At 32.3% G+C, this 17,309-nt stretch overlaps 1 protein-coding gene across 1 annotated transcript; it reads right to left on the bottom strand.

Annotated features, from left to right (window-relative positions):
- Nucleotides 1-6,615: 6,615 nt before the first annotated feature.
- LOC137813552 (uncharacterized protein At4g00950) lies at nucleotides 6,616-8,774 on the bottom strand. Its single transcript, XM_068615881.2, has 2 exons — nucleotides 8,037-8,774; nucleotides 6,616-7,042 (listed from the first exon to the last, which is right to left on the bottom strand). Exons 1-2 carry the CDS (start codon nucleotides 8,556-8,558, stop codon nucleotides 6,950-6,952), a joined length of 615 nt encoding a protein of 204 aa, XP_068471982.2. The 5' UTR covers nucleotides 8,559-8,774; the 3' UTR covers nucleotides 6,616-6,949.
- Nucleotides 8,775-17,309: the final 8,535 nt, after the last annotated feature.

Raw genomic sequence — 17,309 nt, forward strand, 5'->3', positions numbered from 1 at the left:
GTTAGAAATTCAAGTTGAGTTATTTTATTGGTATTTAGTACATGAATTTCGTCATCTACCCTGCACCTATATATTTTGAATTTTATAGTTGCAATTTGGTAGTTTAGAGCTTAGAAATAAATTTCTTAGGTATGAAAATTTAGGTTCAGAAACCAATTAAAATGTAGTTGTATAATAAAAGTTATGCATGAAACAAGTTTCTATATTTATTTGTAATTGTTGTCAAAAACCGAGAGTTGTGAGTGTGGGGTTGCACTTTTATTTCAAATGTGGATGAATAATATGACTCTTTAGGATTGAATTTCTTTGCCTAAATTTTTTTGATGTTTAATTTATGATGATTATGTTTGTTAAGCATTAAACTCAAACTCATCATTAGTTTTGTTTTGGAAATTTGAATAAAAAATAATTATTATCTTTAATTTTAGTTTTGAATGTCATTTATATTTATACTATGATTTTAACTGTAATTTATAGTATAGCATAGAACATGTGAATTTGGAAAGTGTATTGTGAGATTATTTAGAGGTATTGTATTTTCCATATGAAAATGTATTAGTGAAATAAAATATATTTTCTATTCACAAATTGGCATCATAGTTATGACGAGAATAATCCATAATATGACACTGCCTTGATTAACAAAGACAACAAACTCCAACAATTGAAGCATCCAAATGAAACTCTTCTTGGATCTCAAGATTCTTGAGAAGTGGCTCAAGAAGGTTTTGAAGAAGCATAAAATACCACGACATACTCGGCGGCCCAAAACAAAACATTGAAAGAAACATGATCGAAAGATAAGACAACTTTGTACATGTTGTATCAAGTTGTTGATGAGGCAATTTTTGAGAAGATTGTTGGTGCATCAAATTCAAAGAAAGCATGATACATTTTGGAAAAGGTGTTAAAGGGTGTAATTCAAGTTAAACAAATGTTACTTCAGACTCTACGAGGTAAGTTGGAGGCCATGAAGATGAAGGATTCGAAAGATGTGTCTAGTTACATTACTCGTGTGCAAACGGTAGCCAATCAACTCAAACACAATGTAGAAACTTTCATGGATGCAAGGGTTGTGGATAAAATTCTTCGATTATTGACTGGTGACTTTGAAAATGTTGTATGTGCAATCGAGGAGTCAAGAAATTTGGAAGAAATGATTGTTGATGATCTCACAAGTTCTCTTGAAGAACATGAACAACAATAGAAGAAAAAGAACCAAAGAAGTCTTAGAGTAAGTCTTACAAAAAAATGACTATCAAGAAAGACAAGGTGATGGATGTGCAACATAACCGAGGAAGAGGGATGTAGACCTAGAGGTCATAGCTTTGGTCGCAACGGAGGTTGTGGTCATGAAAACAATAATGAAGAGAGTGGACAAATGAACTAGCAAAAATGGCGTGGACGAGGTCGTAGTCATGGAAGAGGTGGTCATTCACATCGTCCCAATTTTGAATGTTACAATTTTGAAAAATATGGACACTACGCAAACACTACTAGAATTTTTTTGAATAGTAACCGAAATCGATGACCAAAAAATGTTCACTATTAGTGACCAAATCAATGACTGATTTTGGTCATTTAGTGATTGATATTTTGATCACTATTTATGATTTTTCTTGTACTGAAATGATTGTTGTGCCAAGAAGAAAGTGGAAGAAATTACCAATTTAGTCAAGGAAGATGAGACAAAAGATGAAGGAATTCTCATGATGGTTAATAAAGGCATCACTCTGGATGTCCTGGGAGAAATGCGACAAAATGTGGTAATGTCCATTTGAAGAAGATTTTCAATGCCTAGCATGGAGAAAGTCCCACAATTGCTTGAATTCTTTATTTTTGAAGGGTTTAAAAGCTCCCAATCTCCTTTAGCATTTGCCTTGGATGTGTGGATGTATGAATGGGTCGTGTACTCTCCTCCTTGACTCTTCAATTAGGGTTTTGACTTCTTTAATGGAGAGGACTGCATGTTAATTACCTCAAATTAGGGCTTTGACTTCCCAAGTTAAACCCTAATTAAGCCCAATTCTAGTCCACTTATGTATATATCTTTTTACACATAAAAAATCCTAAATTTTATACATTTTCTACTCTATTTTATATACTCTTATACATTTTTGCAAGGCTAAAAAGATGGAAAGGAAAGTCTAATATGTTACTCTCCATAAAATGAGAACCTTTTGAGGTCCTTCTCCCTCCTTCCGTCTTCTAGCTATTACCCTAGTTAAAGGTCTAATATGGTTACTCCCGAGTGGTCCTCCATCATTCTAGCTCAAAAGTTTTAGAAAAGTCAGTAGAGCTAGAATTGGTGAGGTGAGCCTTTAGCTTTTGGAAAGCTTGACCAAGTTTTTCTTTCCAACAAAATGTGACATCTTTCTTCACCAAATCATTGAGAGGTGAAACCAAACTAAAAACTTTAGACAAATCTTCGATAAAAGCTCATTAATCCATGAACACTCCCAATTTTTCCCACATTCTGTATGGCTTTTATATTCTTGGGATCAATATGAATCTCTTCTTTATTGACTACAAAAACTAAAGAGTCAATATTATCAACACAAAAGGTATAGTTATCTACATTGGCCAACAAATTACTAGACCTAAAAACTAACAACACTTGCCTAAGATGATCTAAAATGAATATTAAGACTATTGTTGTACACTAAAATATCATCAAAATAAACTACAAATTTTCCCATGAAATCCCTAAGAACATGATTCATTAGCCACATGAATATGCTAGGTGCATTGGTAAGATGAAAAGGCATCACCAATCACTCGTATAGTCCAAACTTGGTCTTAAAAGTGGTTTTCCCCCCATCATCCTCTTTGATTCTAATTTGATGATAACCAGTCTTTAGATCAATTTTAGAAAACACAGTGGACCCATGCAACTAATCCAACATAACATCAAGTTTAGGAATTGAATGCTTGTATTTAATGATGATGTTGTTGATGGCTCTTCATTCACTTCACATCCTTCATTTCCCATATTTGTTGGAAACCAACAAGACTGGTACGACATAACGACTTAGGATCTTTTGAAACCAACCCTTCTTCAACAACTCATGTACCTAAAATTCTATGTCCTTCATTTCCTCTAAATTTGTTCTGTATATTGGTTTATTGGGTGGACTAGCTCTAAGAACAAAATCTATTTGATGTTTTATGCTCTGAAAAGGTGGAAATCTGACTGGGTCCTAACTTGGGAACACATCAAATTCTTTTAAAAACTCTTGCACAAAAGGACATAAAACCTTAGATTTAGCAAATGTGGCAGTGCATATAAGTGTTCCTTTACAAAGAAGGAGGCTTGGTTAGATAACTCTTTTTATTTCTTTTTTTTAACAAATGATTCTCTATTTGAATGACCTCATAGGAAGGAACACCAATCTCTCACGCCCCAAATACACTTTTAAGGACGATTTTGAATTTTTATGGACTTTGTTTTTCATTTCCTCTCTTTTGTTTAATTTTTACTTGATCCCCCAACACCTATGAGGCTATTAAAGGATGAAGTACACACTTCTTATCCTTGTGCATGACGGTCATCTCATTACTAAGACCGTTATGCATAGTTTTCTTATCAAATTGTCATGGTCTTCCTAACAAGACATGACAAACCTCCATGGTTTCTTGCAAAGAACTTGACCTTCATTTGCATATTGACTTTCAAATCTCCATCTTTATTAAGTCAATGAAGTTTGTAAGGTTTGGGATGCAGAATGACAATTAAATTCAATTTGTCAACCAACCCAGTACTGCAATAGTTACAACATGACCCACTATCCATAGTGAGAGAACATGTATTTTTTCAAAAATTTTACACCTTGTGTGAAATATGTGCTCCCTTTACAATTGGGGATGTAGACTAGATTGATGTTAATGGTATTTCGGATCGTAAAAATATCCCCCTCACAAGGGTAAACATCTTCATTAGTGTTTCTCTCATAATCCTCACCCTCATTAGATGAATAATAGATGTCATTACCTAACGGAAGACCATCCAACCACCACATCACTAGTTAAGAGGAATGGAGAAGATAAAGCCCTTTTGGAGGGAGAATCAACATTTGAAGAATTTTAAAATATTTTTCTTCTTCTTAATCTTGTAAAAATATAAATATTAGGAGTAAAAAAGTATAGGATTAGGATTTTCTTTGCATAAAAAAAAATATATGCATAGTAGGGGTCAATTTGGGCTTAATGATGGTTGACTTAGGAAGCTAAAGCCCAACTACATAGTCAACTTTGAAGTCAACATGTAGCCTTCTACATTAGGAAAGTCAAAACCTTAATTGGAGAGGTATGGATAGAGTACAACACGATCCACTACACACCACATGGCTAAACAATAATTCAACCTTCCCTTCTTATTATCTAACCTATTTTTCATAATGTTGGTTGTTAAGGTGGCATACCCCATGGGCATCTCTTATTCGTAAAGGTCCCATGTGTTAGAATATGTGACCTTAAACGAGAGGGGGGTGAATTGTTTAAAGGGGATTTTTGAAAACTTTTTCAGCTAAAACAAAATCTTTTGTATGAAACTCAATCAGAAATTCAGTTAGCCAAGATATAAAGCACAAAACAGCAAAGCACCAAAAAAACAATCGGTTGTTTCTTCGAAACAATCGGTTGTTTATACCAGCAAAGCAATAACAACTGACTTTAATTGAGTTTAAGGGAAGAAAGAGATACACAAACAGTTTATACTGGTTCACTCTTAAACCAAGAGCTACATCCAGTCCCCAGAAGCCACTGACAATCCACTAAGCAATCAATACAGATTACATACAAAACCACCAAAGAAGTGACCTTGAACCCTTCAAGAAACACACTTCCTTTGGCACAGCACACACCAAGAATCTTGATCTTGACAACCTCAAGAGCACACAACACTCCTTGGCTACAACACCAGAAATTACAAAGAATTCATAACGAATTACACTTGTTTACAGAACAAACTGAAATCAATACAGATGTAATCATATTTCACTCTCTCTTGAGAAAACCAAAGCTGAAAAGTGAATGTTCAAAACTTGAAAGCAATCTTTCACAACTGAAAAACTCAAATCTGTTTTTCCTTTTTTGTTATAAAACATAAACAAACTATTTATAACTTTCAAAGATTGGTCAAACCATTTAATACAGAAGTGTATTCAGTTGAAAATCATTTAAAGCACACTCAACTAACAAAACAAAATTATGTTAGGATTTTCAAACAAACAATCGATTGAAATCACAAAACAATCGATTGTTTTGGTTTGACAGCAAGTCAACCAACCAAAACAATTTTCAACCTTTTCAAAAACACTTAAGAGTAAAACAATCGGTTGTTTTGACAAAACAACAGGTTGTTTTTCACTTAGTTTGAAAAACACTTTAATCTTAAAAGATTTTAAAAACACTTTAGCTTTAGATTCAACAAAGAGTGGATTACACAAATAAACTACCCAGATCCTATTCTAAACACAGCAGCAACTCCAGCCTTGCATCAAACACTTGGATTTGGATTCTTCAAAGCCTTTGATAACTCTTGATCAACACCATAGTTTCTATTTCTGGGTATCAAAGTCCATTGTCCTTACTTTGGGATTACTAAACAAAGGAATATTACTCATTATAGCGATCAATGTTAGCTTTTTTTCAATTAATACATGGCTTATAATTTATGTATTGATTGATGCAATTTGATAGGTTAAATATGAGGTTGATCTTGTGGCCATGTTGGTCATTGTAACATTTTCCACATCTTGTACATTAATTTTAGTGTTTTGCTTAATACTATTAGTGACACATTTTGGTTAACATTATAGGTATTCATGATTTGGTAAGCAATAAACATTATTATTATTATTCTTTCACTATTGAATCTTATACAACATTCTAAACACTTCAAGACACTTAACTAGTCTAGTAATATGCTTTTTCTTAACTAAAGATTTGTATCATTTGAACATAGATCCATTAGGAATGCCAATTTTGTTAAACTTGAAGAGTTGATTTTATGATTCCAACCACTTTCAATAAGTGTCTTGATGAAGATTTTATAATGGTTGTAATTCTTAAGACTTGGAAATTGTGTGGATGAGTTAATAATGTTTAATCTTGATAAGCCATGTTTTAAAATTGATTTGTAATGAAGCGTAAGTGATTTCAATCAATTCAAATCTCTTGTTTTTAATCCATTAAAATGTTCATAACTTTTTGAGAACACAAGCTTAAACACTTTAACTAATTGAAATATGATTTCAATATGTTAAAAATATAGGAACCTTCAACAAATAATCATTTTGCTCTATTTCAACCGATTGAAATGTCAATCAATTGAATTCACTAAAAAAGTCACTTCAAGTTGTTTCAACCAATCAAAACACAATTCAATCAATTAAAATGACTATTTGAGCCAAAAACATGTTTTGATAGAATAATTAAAATATTTTTTTTAACCAATTTATTATACTAATTCAACTTTCTTCATAATATTTATTTTGATTAACATAATTTGTTGTTTCGGTACATTCAATAGTTCTATGCTTTTTAAGAGTCGAGATCAATTACACTTTAAATATATTGACTCTATGATATCATAACTTGAGGTTGGAACACTTCTTATTCAGATATACAATCTTCTTTGAATATATTCATTAAAGAATATCTCTTTATACTTTCATAATTCATGTAAAATAAAAGTCTTACCTCTCCTTTTCAATACAGTCTATTGTTTCTCCATATTTCTACCTTTACATTATTTTTAAAACTTTTACATCACAGTTTGAGGATAAAAGATAAATTTATCTTGAAAAGATGACGTATATCAATGAGTTTGGTATCAATACCATTTTCATAAAAAGAAAATCATTGTCACATTGTTATTCTCTTCCATTTTTATCACAGTAGGGTAATGGCATATGTTAGAGGAGTCTAACGTTGCATTGGTGAAAGATCAAACGCTGTCAAATTTGGGCGTCCATTTTCCCTGTTTTTCTTTCCTGAGCTTCCAGGGTACCACTTGCTTAAAGGTTTCACAAATACTTACCTGCACTAACAAAAGATATTAAGATCACAACCAACCAAAAGTCACACGAGTGCGCAACAAATACCAAAAGTCACAGCAAAAAAATCAGTGCTCTTTTCTCGGTAAGCGATCTGTTCCACTCAAGTGTCAAGCTGTTAGTCTTTTTACTGAAAGGAACGGAAAATGTTGCAAACTCGGAACTGCAACTTTTCGTACCAACAAAATGAAAAGAAGGGACAAAGATTTGGAAAAAAATAATTTGAGACCAGTTTTTTCTTTCGTGTTAACTTTATAATTCCTTTTAATAATAAAATATAATATTCTTTTAATAAAAATTAATATAAACAAAATTTTAAAATAAATAATATATTTGATGTGATGATACCAAAAATTGGTATATATAATGGCTTTAGTGTCTTTTGCTTGCTTTTATATTAAAATATGGTGTCTTTCCCGTTCACTTTCCAGTATTAAAATTCTTATCTCTCTTCTTCTCTTTCAAACCATACTGAAGGCAATTTCTAGTGATTTGTTTGTATGGTGAAGATAACAAAGAAATTGAATGGAGAAAAATAGGAGAAAAAGGAAATTAGATATATATTTAGTAGAGGGTGAAAGTAAAATGAAAAGCTATGAGACAATTTTCAACCATTACCCTCGATTGTTCAAAAGTTAATGGGACTATAAATGAATTTCTTTTTTCTCTATATTTTATGTTCTCCTAAAATAAAACATAAGTTTTACACTGAATTGAACATTTTTTTTTCAATTATCACTTATTTGTGCATCATATACCAATTCCCTTAATCACCCAAAGTTAAATTTTAAAACTAAATGACAACGCACTCCTAAATTTACTATGCATACCATTTTTCAATCTATTGTAATTTTCCAGTAAATTTCTGCAAAGATCACACTATTTTAAAAACTAAAATTCATTTTTCAAATTAAACATTATTAAGCATAACCCGTTGAAAGAAGAAGATGAAATGGATAGGAAAGGAGGGTTACATACCCACATGTGTGAACTTCGGTGGGAGAGACTCGAGAAGCTTCCTTTTCTCCTAACCCTTGTGATCTTCACCTTACTACTTCCCTCCACAGTTAAACTTGATAAGTCAAAACGACCCTCCTCTGGGTCGTTCTTCTTCAACGCGCTCCACCTGTTAGACGCGAAATTCGCATTCCACGTGTCCTTGGAGGGCCTCCTCGATGTCGTAAAAGACATGGCGCGCCCAACATAAGGTCCGTCTAGCACGGTTGTCGGGGACGAAGCCTTGCCCTCCAACAACACCAACCTCGGAGGCAGTTCCAAGGTTCTAGCCACGTCATCACTACTCTTGGGCTTCGATCGCCTGTGGCAGGGCCTAGGCCTCCCCGGCGCCTCCTCCCACTCGAACGGAACAGACACCGACATCCGCGGCGGTGGAGTAGGCAACTCCGGCGGCATGCTCCCCCGCGAAATTTTGAGTAGAGAGAGCTTTGGCGGTGTTTTTGGTTCGTCTTGGTGGAGCTTCTTCTTCTCTGAATCCATCATTACTGTAATTATTATGAAGGTAAAGGGAGTGTGAAGTGTGGGTGTAGTTTTTATAGAGAGAGTGCAGAAGTGTTAGTTGGATTTGGATAGAGAGACAAAAAGCGAATTATGTGTGATTCTGACCAAGTTAGAGTAGGCTCCTTCTGGCGCTTCTTCACGGGAAGAAGATAGACAATTTATTTTTCATATTATTATCGTTGGTGGTGGACCCCACCTTGACTATTTCTAAATGTTGGATAACCACAATCAACGGTCAATTACACGTTTAAGTCTTCAGAGTAATGAATGGGATAAATTCTCATTGGTGAAATCCATGACTTAAACTAACATTTCTAAATGTTAGTTACCACATTTAAATATGGAAAAGTTTCTTTTGACAATCAAACAGTAACCAACGTACATCTGGAAATCAATTATAATAATATAATAATATTTTACATTAAAAACAAAATAATAATTAGAATAATAATTTATTTGGGTTGTCAAGTGAATGTGTTTTATTTATGAGGTGTTAAAGTGTCACATTAAAATATGAAATTTTATAACAACTCAAAATTAAATCTCATTATATGTTTAAGGCTCCCTATTTTGAAATCAAGTAAATAAGATTTAAACTTACTTAAAAAAATAGCCAACCATTTTCTATGGTAATATAATGTATTTCAGTTTAATGTATTTTCTTAGAAACATAACAATGAGAAAATGAGTTTTATTTAATCTTTAATCAGGATGGTCTTCACATTATCTTAAAGAACAATATTAAGATTAGGGAAAAGAAGTGTTTGGCTAATCTTTTTTCATTACACTCTCGGAGAGTTCATGTATATATGTAACACAACTTCTTAATAATGTAAATCTATTTGGAGAATTCCTCCCTTAGGTAGGTATTTTCTAAATGGTTTTATTTTCCTATATTTAGCTTGGTGGTGCTCATTAGCTTATCCTTGATTGTGCATGAAGGGTTTTCATAATTGCATATCCTTAATGTTGCTCATTGGTGGTGGTTTGGTGCGATTCCAAGTTCCAAAAAGTGGTGAGTATTCTCTCTTGGGGTTTCTTGTCTTGTGAGCAAGGCTACCAGTAGTGATTCTCCATACTTATCTCATGGAATTAAGTGACGCAAGGTTCTTCAATTTTCTAGCATTTTTTTTATTCTTAAGTCATGAGCTAGGTCATAAGTAACAAAACACCATCTTGCTTGTCTCATTCAATTTTATTGGAACAAGGTGTTCTACAATTTTTATCATTTTTTTCTTGAAAATATTAGCATGTAATCTATAATATTTTTCATGACTTCCATAAAATCAATATCAGATTATTTGATATTTATTCAAGAGGCAGGACTTTAGGTAGTTGATCCACAATCAAGCTAAATCCCTCTCGAGTTCACATCACATATGATGTGATTCCATTAAGGGGAATCCTAGATTGGATCTTACCACTTGCAAGCTTCAACACTCAAGAGATAAAGATAAGTAAGAAAGAAGAACATTCACCTAGTTTATGTTGGTTTCTTAGGGTGGTTCTTGGCTTGACTAGGCCCATGCTTGCATGTCATGGTAGGGTAAGGATGGGTAAGGTTAGATAAGGTTTAGTACGCATCAGGGAAAAATCTTGGATGATACTTAGAGCCAAGAAGTGGTAATATTTACATAAGCTATGATCAAGATAGGCTAAGGTGTATAAGGTTGGAGATTGGATTCTTTAATGGTTTTTTGGTTGGGGTTTGTTGTGGAGTGTATGGGGGAGAGAATTTGGAGTATGATGGTGGCTTGAGTTAGGAGGTAATTATGTTATGTTAAAAAAAGAAAAAAAAATGGAAAATGAATTGAAATAAGAAAGAGAATTTGAATATTGCCAAAATATGCGGCTTCCTCTTGAAGACAAATAAAGGAGTTGAACTTGGTCTCCTCAAGGTACCTTGGATAAGCTAAAGTGAACCACCAATAGACCAAGAGAGCCCTAGCTTCTACTTGGATAACTTAAGAAGGTGCCACCAAGAGAACACAATGGAAAGAGTTCCCACTTGAACAATAAGTATGGACTAGAAATTCTATAGAGAAAGAGAAAAATTCCCACACTTCTCTAACTCAAACACTCATACACTCATGTATTGAATTTTAATCAAGTTATGTTATAAGGCATATATACATTGTATTCAAATTCGTAGTCATAAATCTTTTTGATAGAATAAATAAAACTATTTTTAGAAATTTTAAACACGCATATACATTGTAACAAGCATATTTGGAAAGTGTTTTCATATAGAAAGTATATATCTTCTCGCCGTTCATATTAGAAAATCTAAACACAAATAATTTGAAATGTGATTAGTTGAACTTTTTAATTAATTATATATATATATATGTTTGAACTGTTTCTTTTGCAAAAAAGAAGACAAAAACTTGTTAAGATCATGATGGAAGCATCCTCAGAGTAGCGAAAGCCTTAGAAAATTATTCAAACTTTTCCCAAGTTTCTTGATAGAAACTTAGAATTGATGTTCCTCTTCCAAAGAAGGATCCTTGGTAAAGAACCTAGTCGGAGAATACTCCCATTTTAGAGACTTCAAAAGAAAAAGGTGATTGCATAATGTTATATCAACTCAACTTCAAATTCAAAGTGATTTTGCAAGAGGCAAAGGGCCCTATATATAAATGACTAGCTCCCTTGTACCCTTTGCTACAAAATATGTGGGATTAAAACACATAATACAAGATTGGCCTCCTATGCTACATGGGAAACTTGACACCTCCCTCCTATGCTTGGAGCGCCCAAAATTGGCCTAAACTAAGATTATTTGGTGTGATAGCTACCTCTCATGTGTTGATCATGGTTGACTAAGGTTCTAGGGTGCTTTGGTTGTCCAACAAGGTCCAATTAGATGCCCAATGGAGTCACATACACTACAAGAAAATCTGAAATTTCATACAGCCAAAATCTGTATGTAAGACCATAAATCTATATGTAAAACATAGTTACATACAGATTACATACGGGCGAAAATCCGTATGTAAAACTATCGTATGTAATTACATACGGATTAATCCATTTGTAATATTCGTATGTAATTACATACGAATTAATCTGTATGTAATATCCGTATGTAACACTTACCTACGACAGTTTTGATTTAAGAATGCGACTATTTAAATAGCCGCATTCGTAAATCATGCGCTTTATTTAAGAATGCGGTTATTTAAATAACCGCATTTGTAAATCATGCACTTTGATTTAAGAATGCGGCTATTACAAATAGTTGCATTCGTAAATGAAGTTAATTTCAAAAATGTCAACGCGTTTTGATTGACAGCAGCTAACCTTAAAACTGCATTAAATAAATAGTCGTTGTTTATACATTTTGTGCTAGTGTGGTCAAGAAAGTCGCATGATAAATTTGGGATAGGAAATAAGTTCAAAATAAAACTCATGCATGCATTACATCATTTATTAAATCTTTTAATGTTGCATCATCTAGTGGTATTCCTAGGAAGGGACCACGTAGACCTACTATATGAAAAAAAACCCAAATAAATATGGGTACCTAAAAACAAAGTAATTCCTTTTATAGATGTTCACAAGATGATCTCAATCATTTTCACCTAGATAATGGATGCTCATGTTACATGACGACATAACGGTCTATGTTCCAAGAGTTGATGGACAATAAAGGAGGCAAAGTGATATCTAGAGAAAATCAACATGGAAAGATCTTTGGAGTAGGTCTTTTGGTATGAAAAATTTACCTTCTATTGAAAAAGTTCTTTTGGTAGATGGTATATATCACATTCTACTAAGCATAAGTCAATTGTAGGATGGTGGATGTGATGTTGTTTTCAAGAAAGACCAATGTATAACAAATAATAATGGTGGAATCAAATTATTTATTGTCAATAGGCAATGAAATCTTTATAAAATTGATATGGACGAGATTTCAACTTAAAAGTTCTTATGCCTTATGACAGTCAGAAAGATCATTGGTTTGGCATAGAATGTCTCGTCATGCAAGTATGAGGTTACTCTCAAAACTTCAAAAACACAACCTCTTAAAGGCTTGTCAATTATGTCATTCAAATACCTCATAATTAAGAATATAAAGTAGTTAGTAGTTAATTGTTAGATACCAATTTAGAAACTAATAAATTTTTATTAATAATATAAATTACTTTAGATACCAATAACTTTTTAGTGTATAAAATTGTCTCTAATTTAGTCAGTATAGTAACTAATTTATATTAATATCTAAAATTAGTTTCTATTTAATTATTTTCTTAGAAAGCATGTAAAAAAAATTAATTGCTACCTTTTATTCAATATCACTAGTATTTATTAATTCTACTAAGAACTATAGAGAAAGAAGAAAAGAGTTAGATGAAGAATTTCTTATAAATTCATTAGCATCAATATATAGAAAAAAATAAAACAAAGATAGTAGCTGCAAAACAAGCTAATAGAAAAAATTGTTAACCACTTAAAATACCAAAATCCAACAAATTATATAATCCAAATAACTGCATTATTCAAATGTTGAATAGGTCATTATTATTCAAATGTTGAATAGGTCATTTTAGAAGAAAAAAAAAACTACTAAAAACAGTGAAGTATTCTAAGAGGTGATAGAGAAGTGCACAGGTCCACGAGAAAATCAATAGAGGTTCTAAGCTATTCCTTTGTGAGTTGGATTATCCTATCCTTTGACTGTGGAAGTAAGCGTAATTAACAAAATTGTTAAGATTTTAAAAATGCATTAGTTCAAATAGCAGAAAATGCTGGGTGAGTAGATGTTGATACAAATATTTGGACATAATATAAAAAATAACTTCACATATACTTAAAGTATAACTTCACATCATATTGGACATAATACAAAAAATAGGAGCCAAAATAAAGGACTAAAATGTAACACAGTGGGAAGGGAAAGAATAATGTCTAACAGTATGAATAGTGCTAAAGATAACTGACAGATTTAATATAGATTACAACTCTAAATCATAAATCCTAAATTCTGAAGTTCAAATTCTAAATTTTATATCCTAAATTTTAAACCAAAATTTTATATCTTTAATTTTATACTCTCTAAATCCTAAACCATAAACCATTAACTAGAAACCTAAATTGTGAATATCCTTAAAATCAATTCATTCATTCCCTGACTTTTTGACACTAGACAGAGACGCGAGAATGACTTATGGTAAATTAGGACAAGTTCAGGTAATGATGTTCAGAAAGCATGGAATTAGAATGAAATAAGTCTTAATTCATTTTTTTGACTCAATAAACCTTGATTCTTAAAAACCAAAAAGAATAAATAGCTAAGATGAGATTTTTTTACATTGTGTTAAATTAATCTTGTCGGCAGCATTCTGCATGATAAGAAAATACAATGAAATAAGAATGAGCATACATCAATGTTGTTCAATCTAAACTACCTGTCTTACTGGAGGAAAATACTTCTCATGCGAGGGCAAGAGAAATTGTTTGTATTGAAAAATTGGAGAGACGACAATTTATGTAACTAAGTCCTTAATTAAAGTAGTAAACTTTTTATCATTTATTTTTCAGACGATCAAATCATGTGTCTTGATCGAATAAATAGTCCCAATTTACGCATGCACGAAACTTCATTTTGGGGCATAAGCAGTGCATGTCTGGATTATTAGTTTTAACTAATCCACACTCAACTATTGCAAGGACATATTTATTTGCTAAATACAGATCCATTTGGTTGGTGTGAGGAAAATTCACTTTCAATCTCTTAAATAACGTTTCAGATTCAAACTTTATTGATGGAAACAAGTAAACAAAAAATAGAAGTTCATCAAAACTGATTAATTAAATTTCTCAACAAAGATTAATGACGGAAACAGATCAGTAGATTCTTTACATTATTACTCACACAGTCACAAAAAATATCAATAAGATTAGATCCAGTGGAAGATACTAATCCTTCACAATATGACAAGTCAAAGTTAAGATATTTACTTGAAGAAGTATTTCTCGTGTCAAAGTGCAACTTAAAGAACATTATTTTTAAAATATATATATTTGAAAAATATGTAAATCTCTTCCTTCTATTTTAACCTTGTCAATGTCTTTGGTAGAGGAGGCCTAGTTGTGATCAAAGTCATTCTAATATTTATCATCAGAGCACTACTTCTAAACCCATCACATCTCTATTTTTTCATTTGTGATTATACTCAACAATAAAAAATATAAAAGTGATCTTCATTTATTTTTCTACAATTAAGATATATAAGTTAAGTTTGTCTTAAAAATCTCAACATATTCTATAATTGCTTGTTTTTAAAAGATTTTATTCAGAATAGAAGCGAAAAGAGATTTGTGTCAAAATCAAATCACAACTCATCAAAAATTATCTTTCTGGCTCTCACTCAACTCACCCGGGACTTGGTCAAGAAGTGCTAAGTTCTTTTTTTCTTTCTTTTTTTGTGGTGTGTATGGTGGTGGAGGGGAACCTCATTTTCTGCTCTTACATCATCAAACTACATGTCTTATTTGTACTTTTTGTATTTATTGGCTTCTATTTTTGTGCTAAATAGAGAGGAAACGTAGGTAAGACACTTCTTAGGTATTCTTTTTTGCACTGTAACATAATTTTGTGATTCTTTAGGTAGATTCATATGGTTCATTTTTTGGATTTGAAATAGTGAACGGGGGTGTTGGTTCCAACTGTGTTAAAACTCATTCATTTCAATTAAATACCAAACATCAAATAAGCGCTTCAATCTTGTGAACAATATAACAATAATAAAACACGTGAAAAATCATAAATAGACTAGGTAAATCTTCCATCTCATACTACAAACAACTATAAAAAAAATTGAAGAACAATCAACTAGAAACGTTGAAACAAGAAAGCTAACTCGAGTGAGTGTTCCAACATATGGTTTTTTATCCTTGAGCAGAGACCCGAGTCACTGAACCCCCAAAACAAAATGTGGTTTTGAAATGAAAACATATTACTGTTCTAGAAATGGGCATAACAAACAGAAAAACCAAACAAAAAAATGAAAAGCAATTTTGAGAAACTAAATAGTAAAAAATGAAAAGTATATGCCACCTTTTGGCTATGCGAATACTAGATAGTTAGCTGGGTATGCCATGTTATTGGCATCATAGATATACGAACACTTTCCGACTGTTGGACACAGACAGCTTTGGGATGATTATGTTGAGGATAAGCCATATGAAATCTGTGGTCGGGAGTAAGTTGTCCACACTTGCATTTGTTCAGATGCAATTAGATAGCATCTTTATAGGTGTTGTTTGATGGATGTCTTATGAAAAACACAGAGCGGTGCACCCTTTCGAGTGGATTGCACCATTTTCACAGTACATTCGGTTGAGGGCTTGTAGGTAGATGCATTTGCCTAAACGTGTACTCAAACAATTTAGATATATACAGTGTATCCCTTATCACCCAGCCACCATCCACCATGGCCCCTCCACATTGTTAGATTTTATTGGCAATTTCGTACAAGAGGTCACCTTAGCAGCTGATGTTGGAGCTTGTGTTCTTGCATATATGGAGTGGTTTCAGTCTATATCACACCCATATATCATTTAGATGGCTGAGGATGATCGACCTTCGATGATTACTCCTAATGCACGACGTTAGGACGGGAATGATATTATCTCTGAGCATCCTGCAGTGGTAAGAACTTATTACTTGTTTATTTAAATAATACATGTTGACTTGTAATTAATATAATTTGTTGTATCATTGTAGGGTCTTTATAGAAGAATCACATCCACTTTGCAATTGATTGTAGACAATGATCATGTCACTAAGGATTCACCTGCATGGGAATGGACACAAATAGCCCCGATGCTAGCCCGATTAGCCACCGAGGACATGTCTGTGAATGTTCGTCGACGACACGGACAACGATGATAATCATTTTAGTTGTTGTTCTATTTTGTAATTTCATGAAGAAACACTTAGTTTACATTTCTTTTTAGTTTGGTGAAGGAACAATTTGTTTACATTTATTATGAATTTGATGAAGAAACACTTTAGTTATGAAATTAAAGAATTTCCTCTTCCACATTTATAATAGTCACAATGTTAACATATTCATTTATCAATACAATTACAACTAATAACTAAATAATCACCTAATGGACATACTTTGTGTAAAAACTTGCATTAGTATAATATGAATACCAAGCTTTGACGAATGGATAAGAATGAGTAGACCACAAAATATTTGTTGGTGGAATCAGACAATCTTCTTAAAATATTGTACATGTTCATTGTTTGATTCCCATGAACATGTCCAATGATTCTTAAAGCAATATCATTAATTATGTTTCCCAATGATTCTTAAAATTCTTTAACAATGAAGTTCAACAAACCTGAACAAAATGATTTTCATGGACATGATGTCCAATATAAATGATGCGATGATGATTAAAATCTATTGGAGGTTGAGACCTTAATAGAAAAATAGTCAATAATTATTTAAGAGATAAACACACGACAGTCACATTATATCGATTCACAAATGTATCTCATATCCAGAATTGTCATCCACTTATTTGTACTAATCTGCAAACATAAGAAAATGTAACAAGTTAATTCAACCCGTCATTTTATAATAAATAACATCATTCAAAATGAATAGAATTATTATGTGGTCAACTAAAGTGAATTTTTTAAATATTCATATCGTTCATCCCCGCCAAAACAATTAATATATTCTTGACGCCATTGACAAAGTTCTTTAT

Source organism: Phaseolus vulgaris, chromosome 1 (assembly GCF_051622355.1).
Source record: "Phaseolus vulgaris cultivar YP4 chromosome 1, ASM5162235v1, whole genome shotgun sequence".
Classification (NCBI taxonomy): Eukaryota; Viridiplantae; Streptophyta; class Magnoliopsida; order Fabales; family Fabaceae; genus Phaseolus; species Phaseolus vulgaris.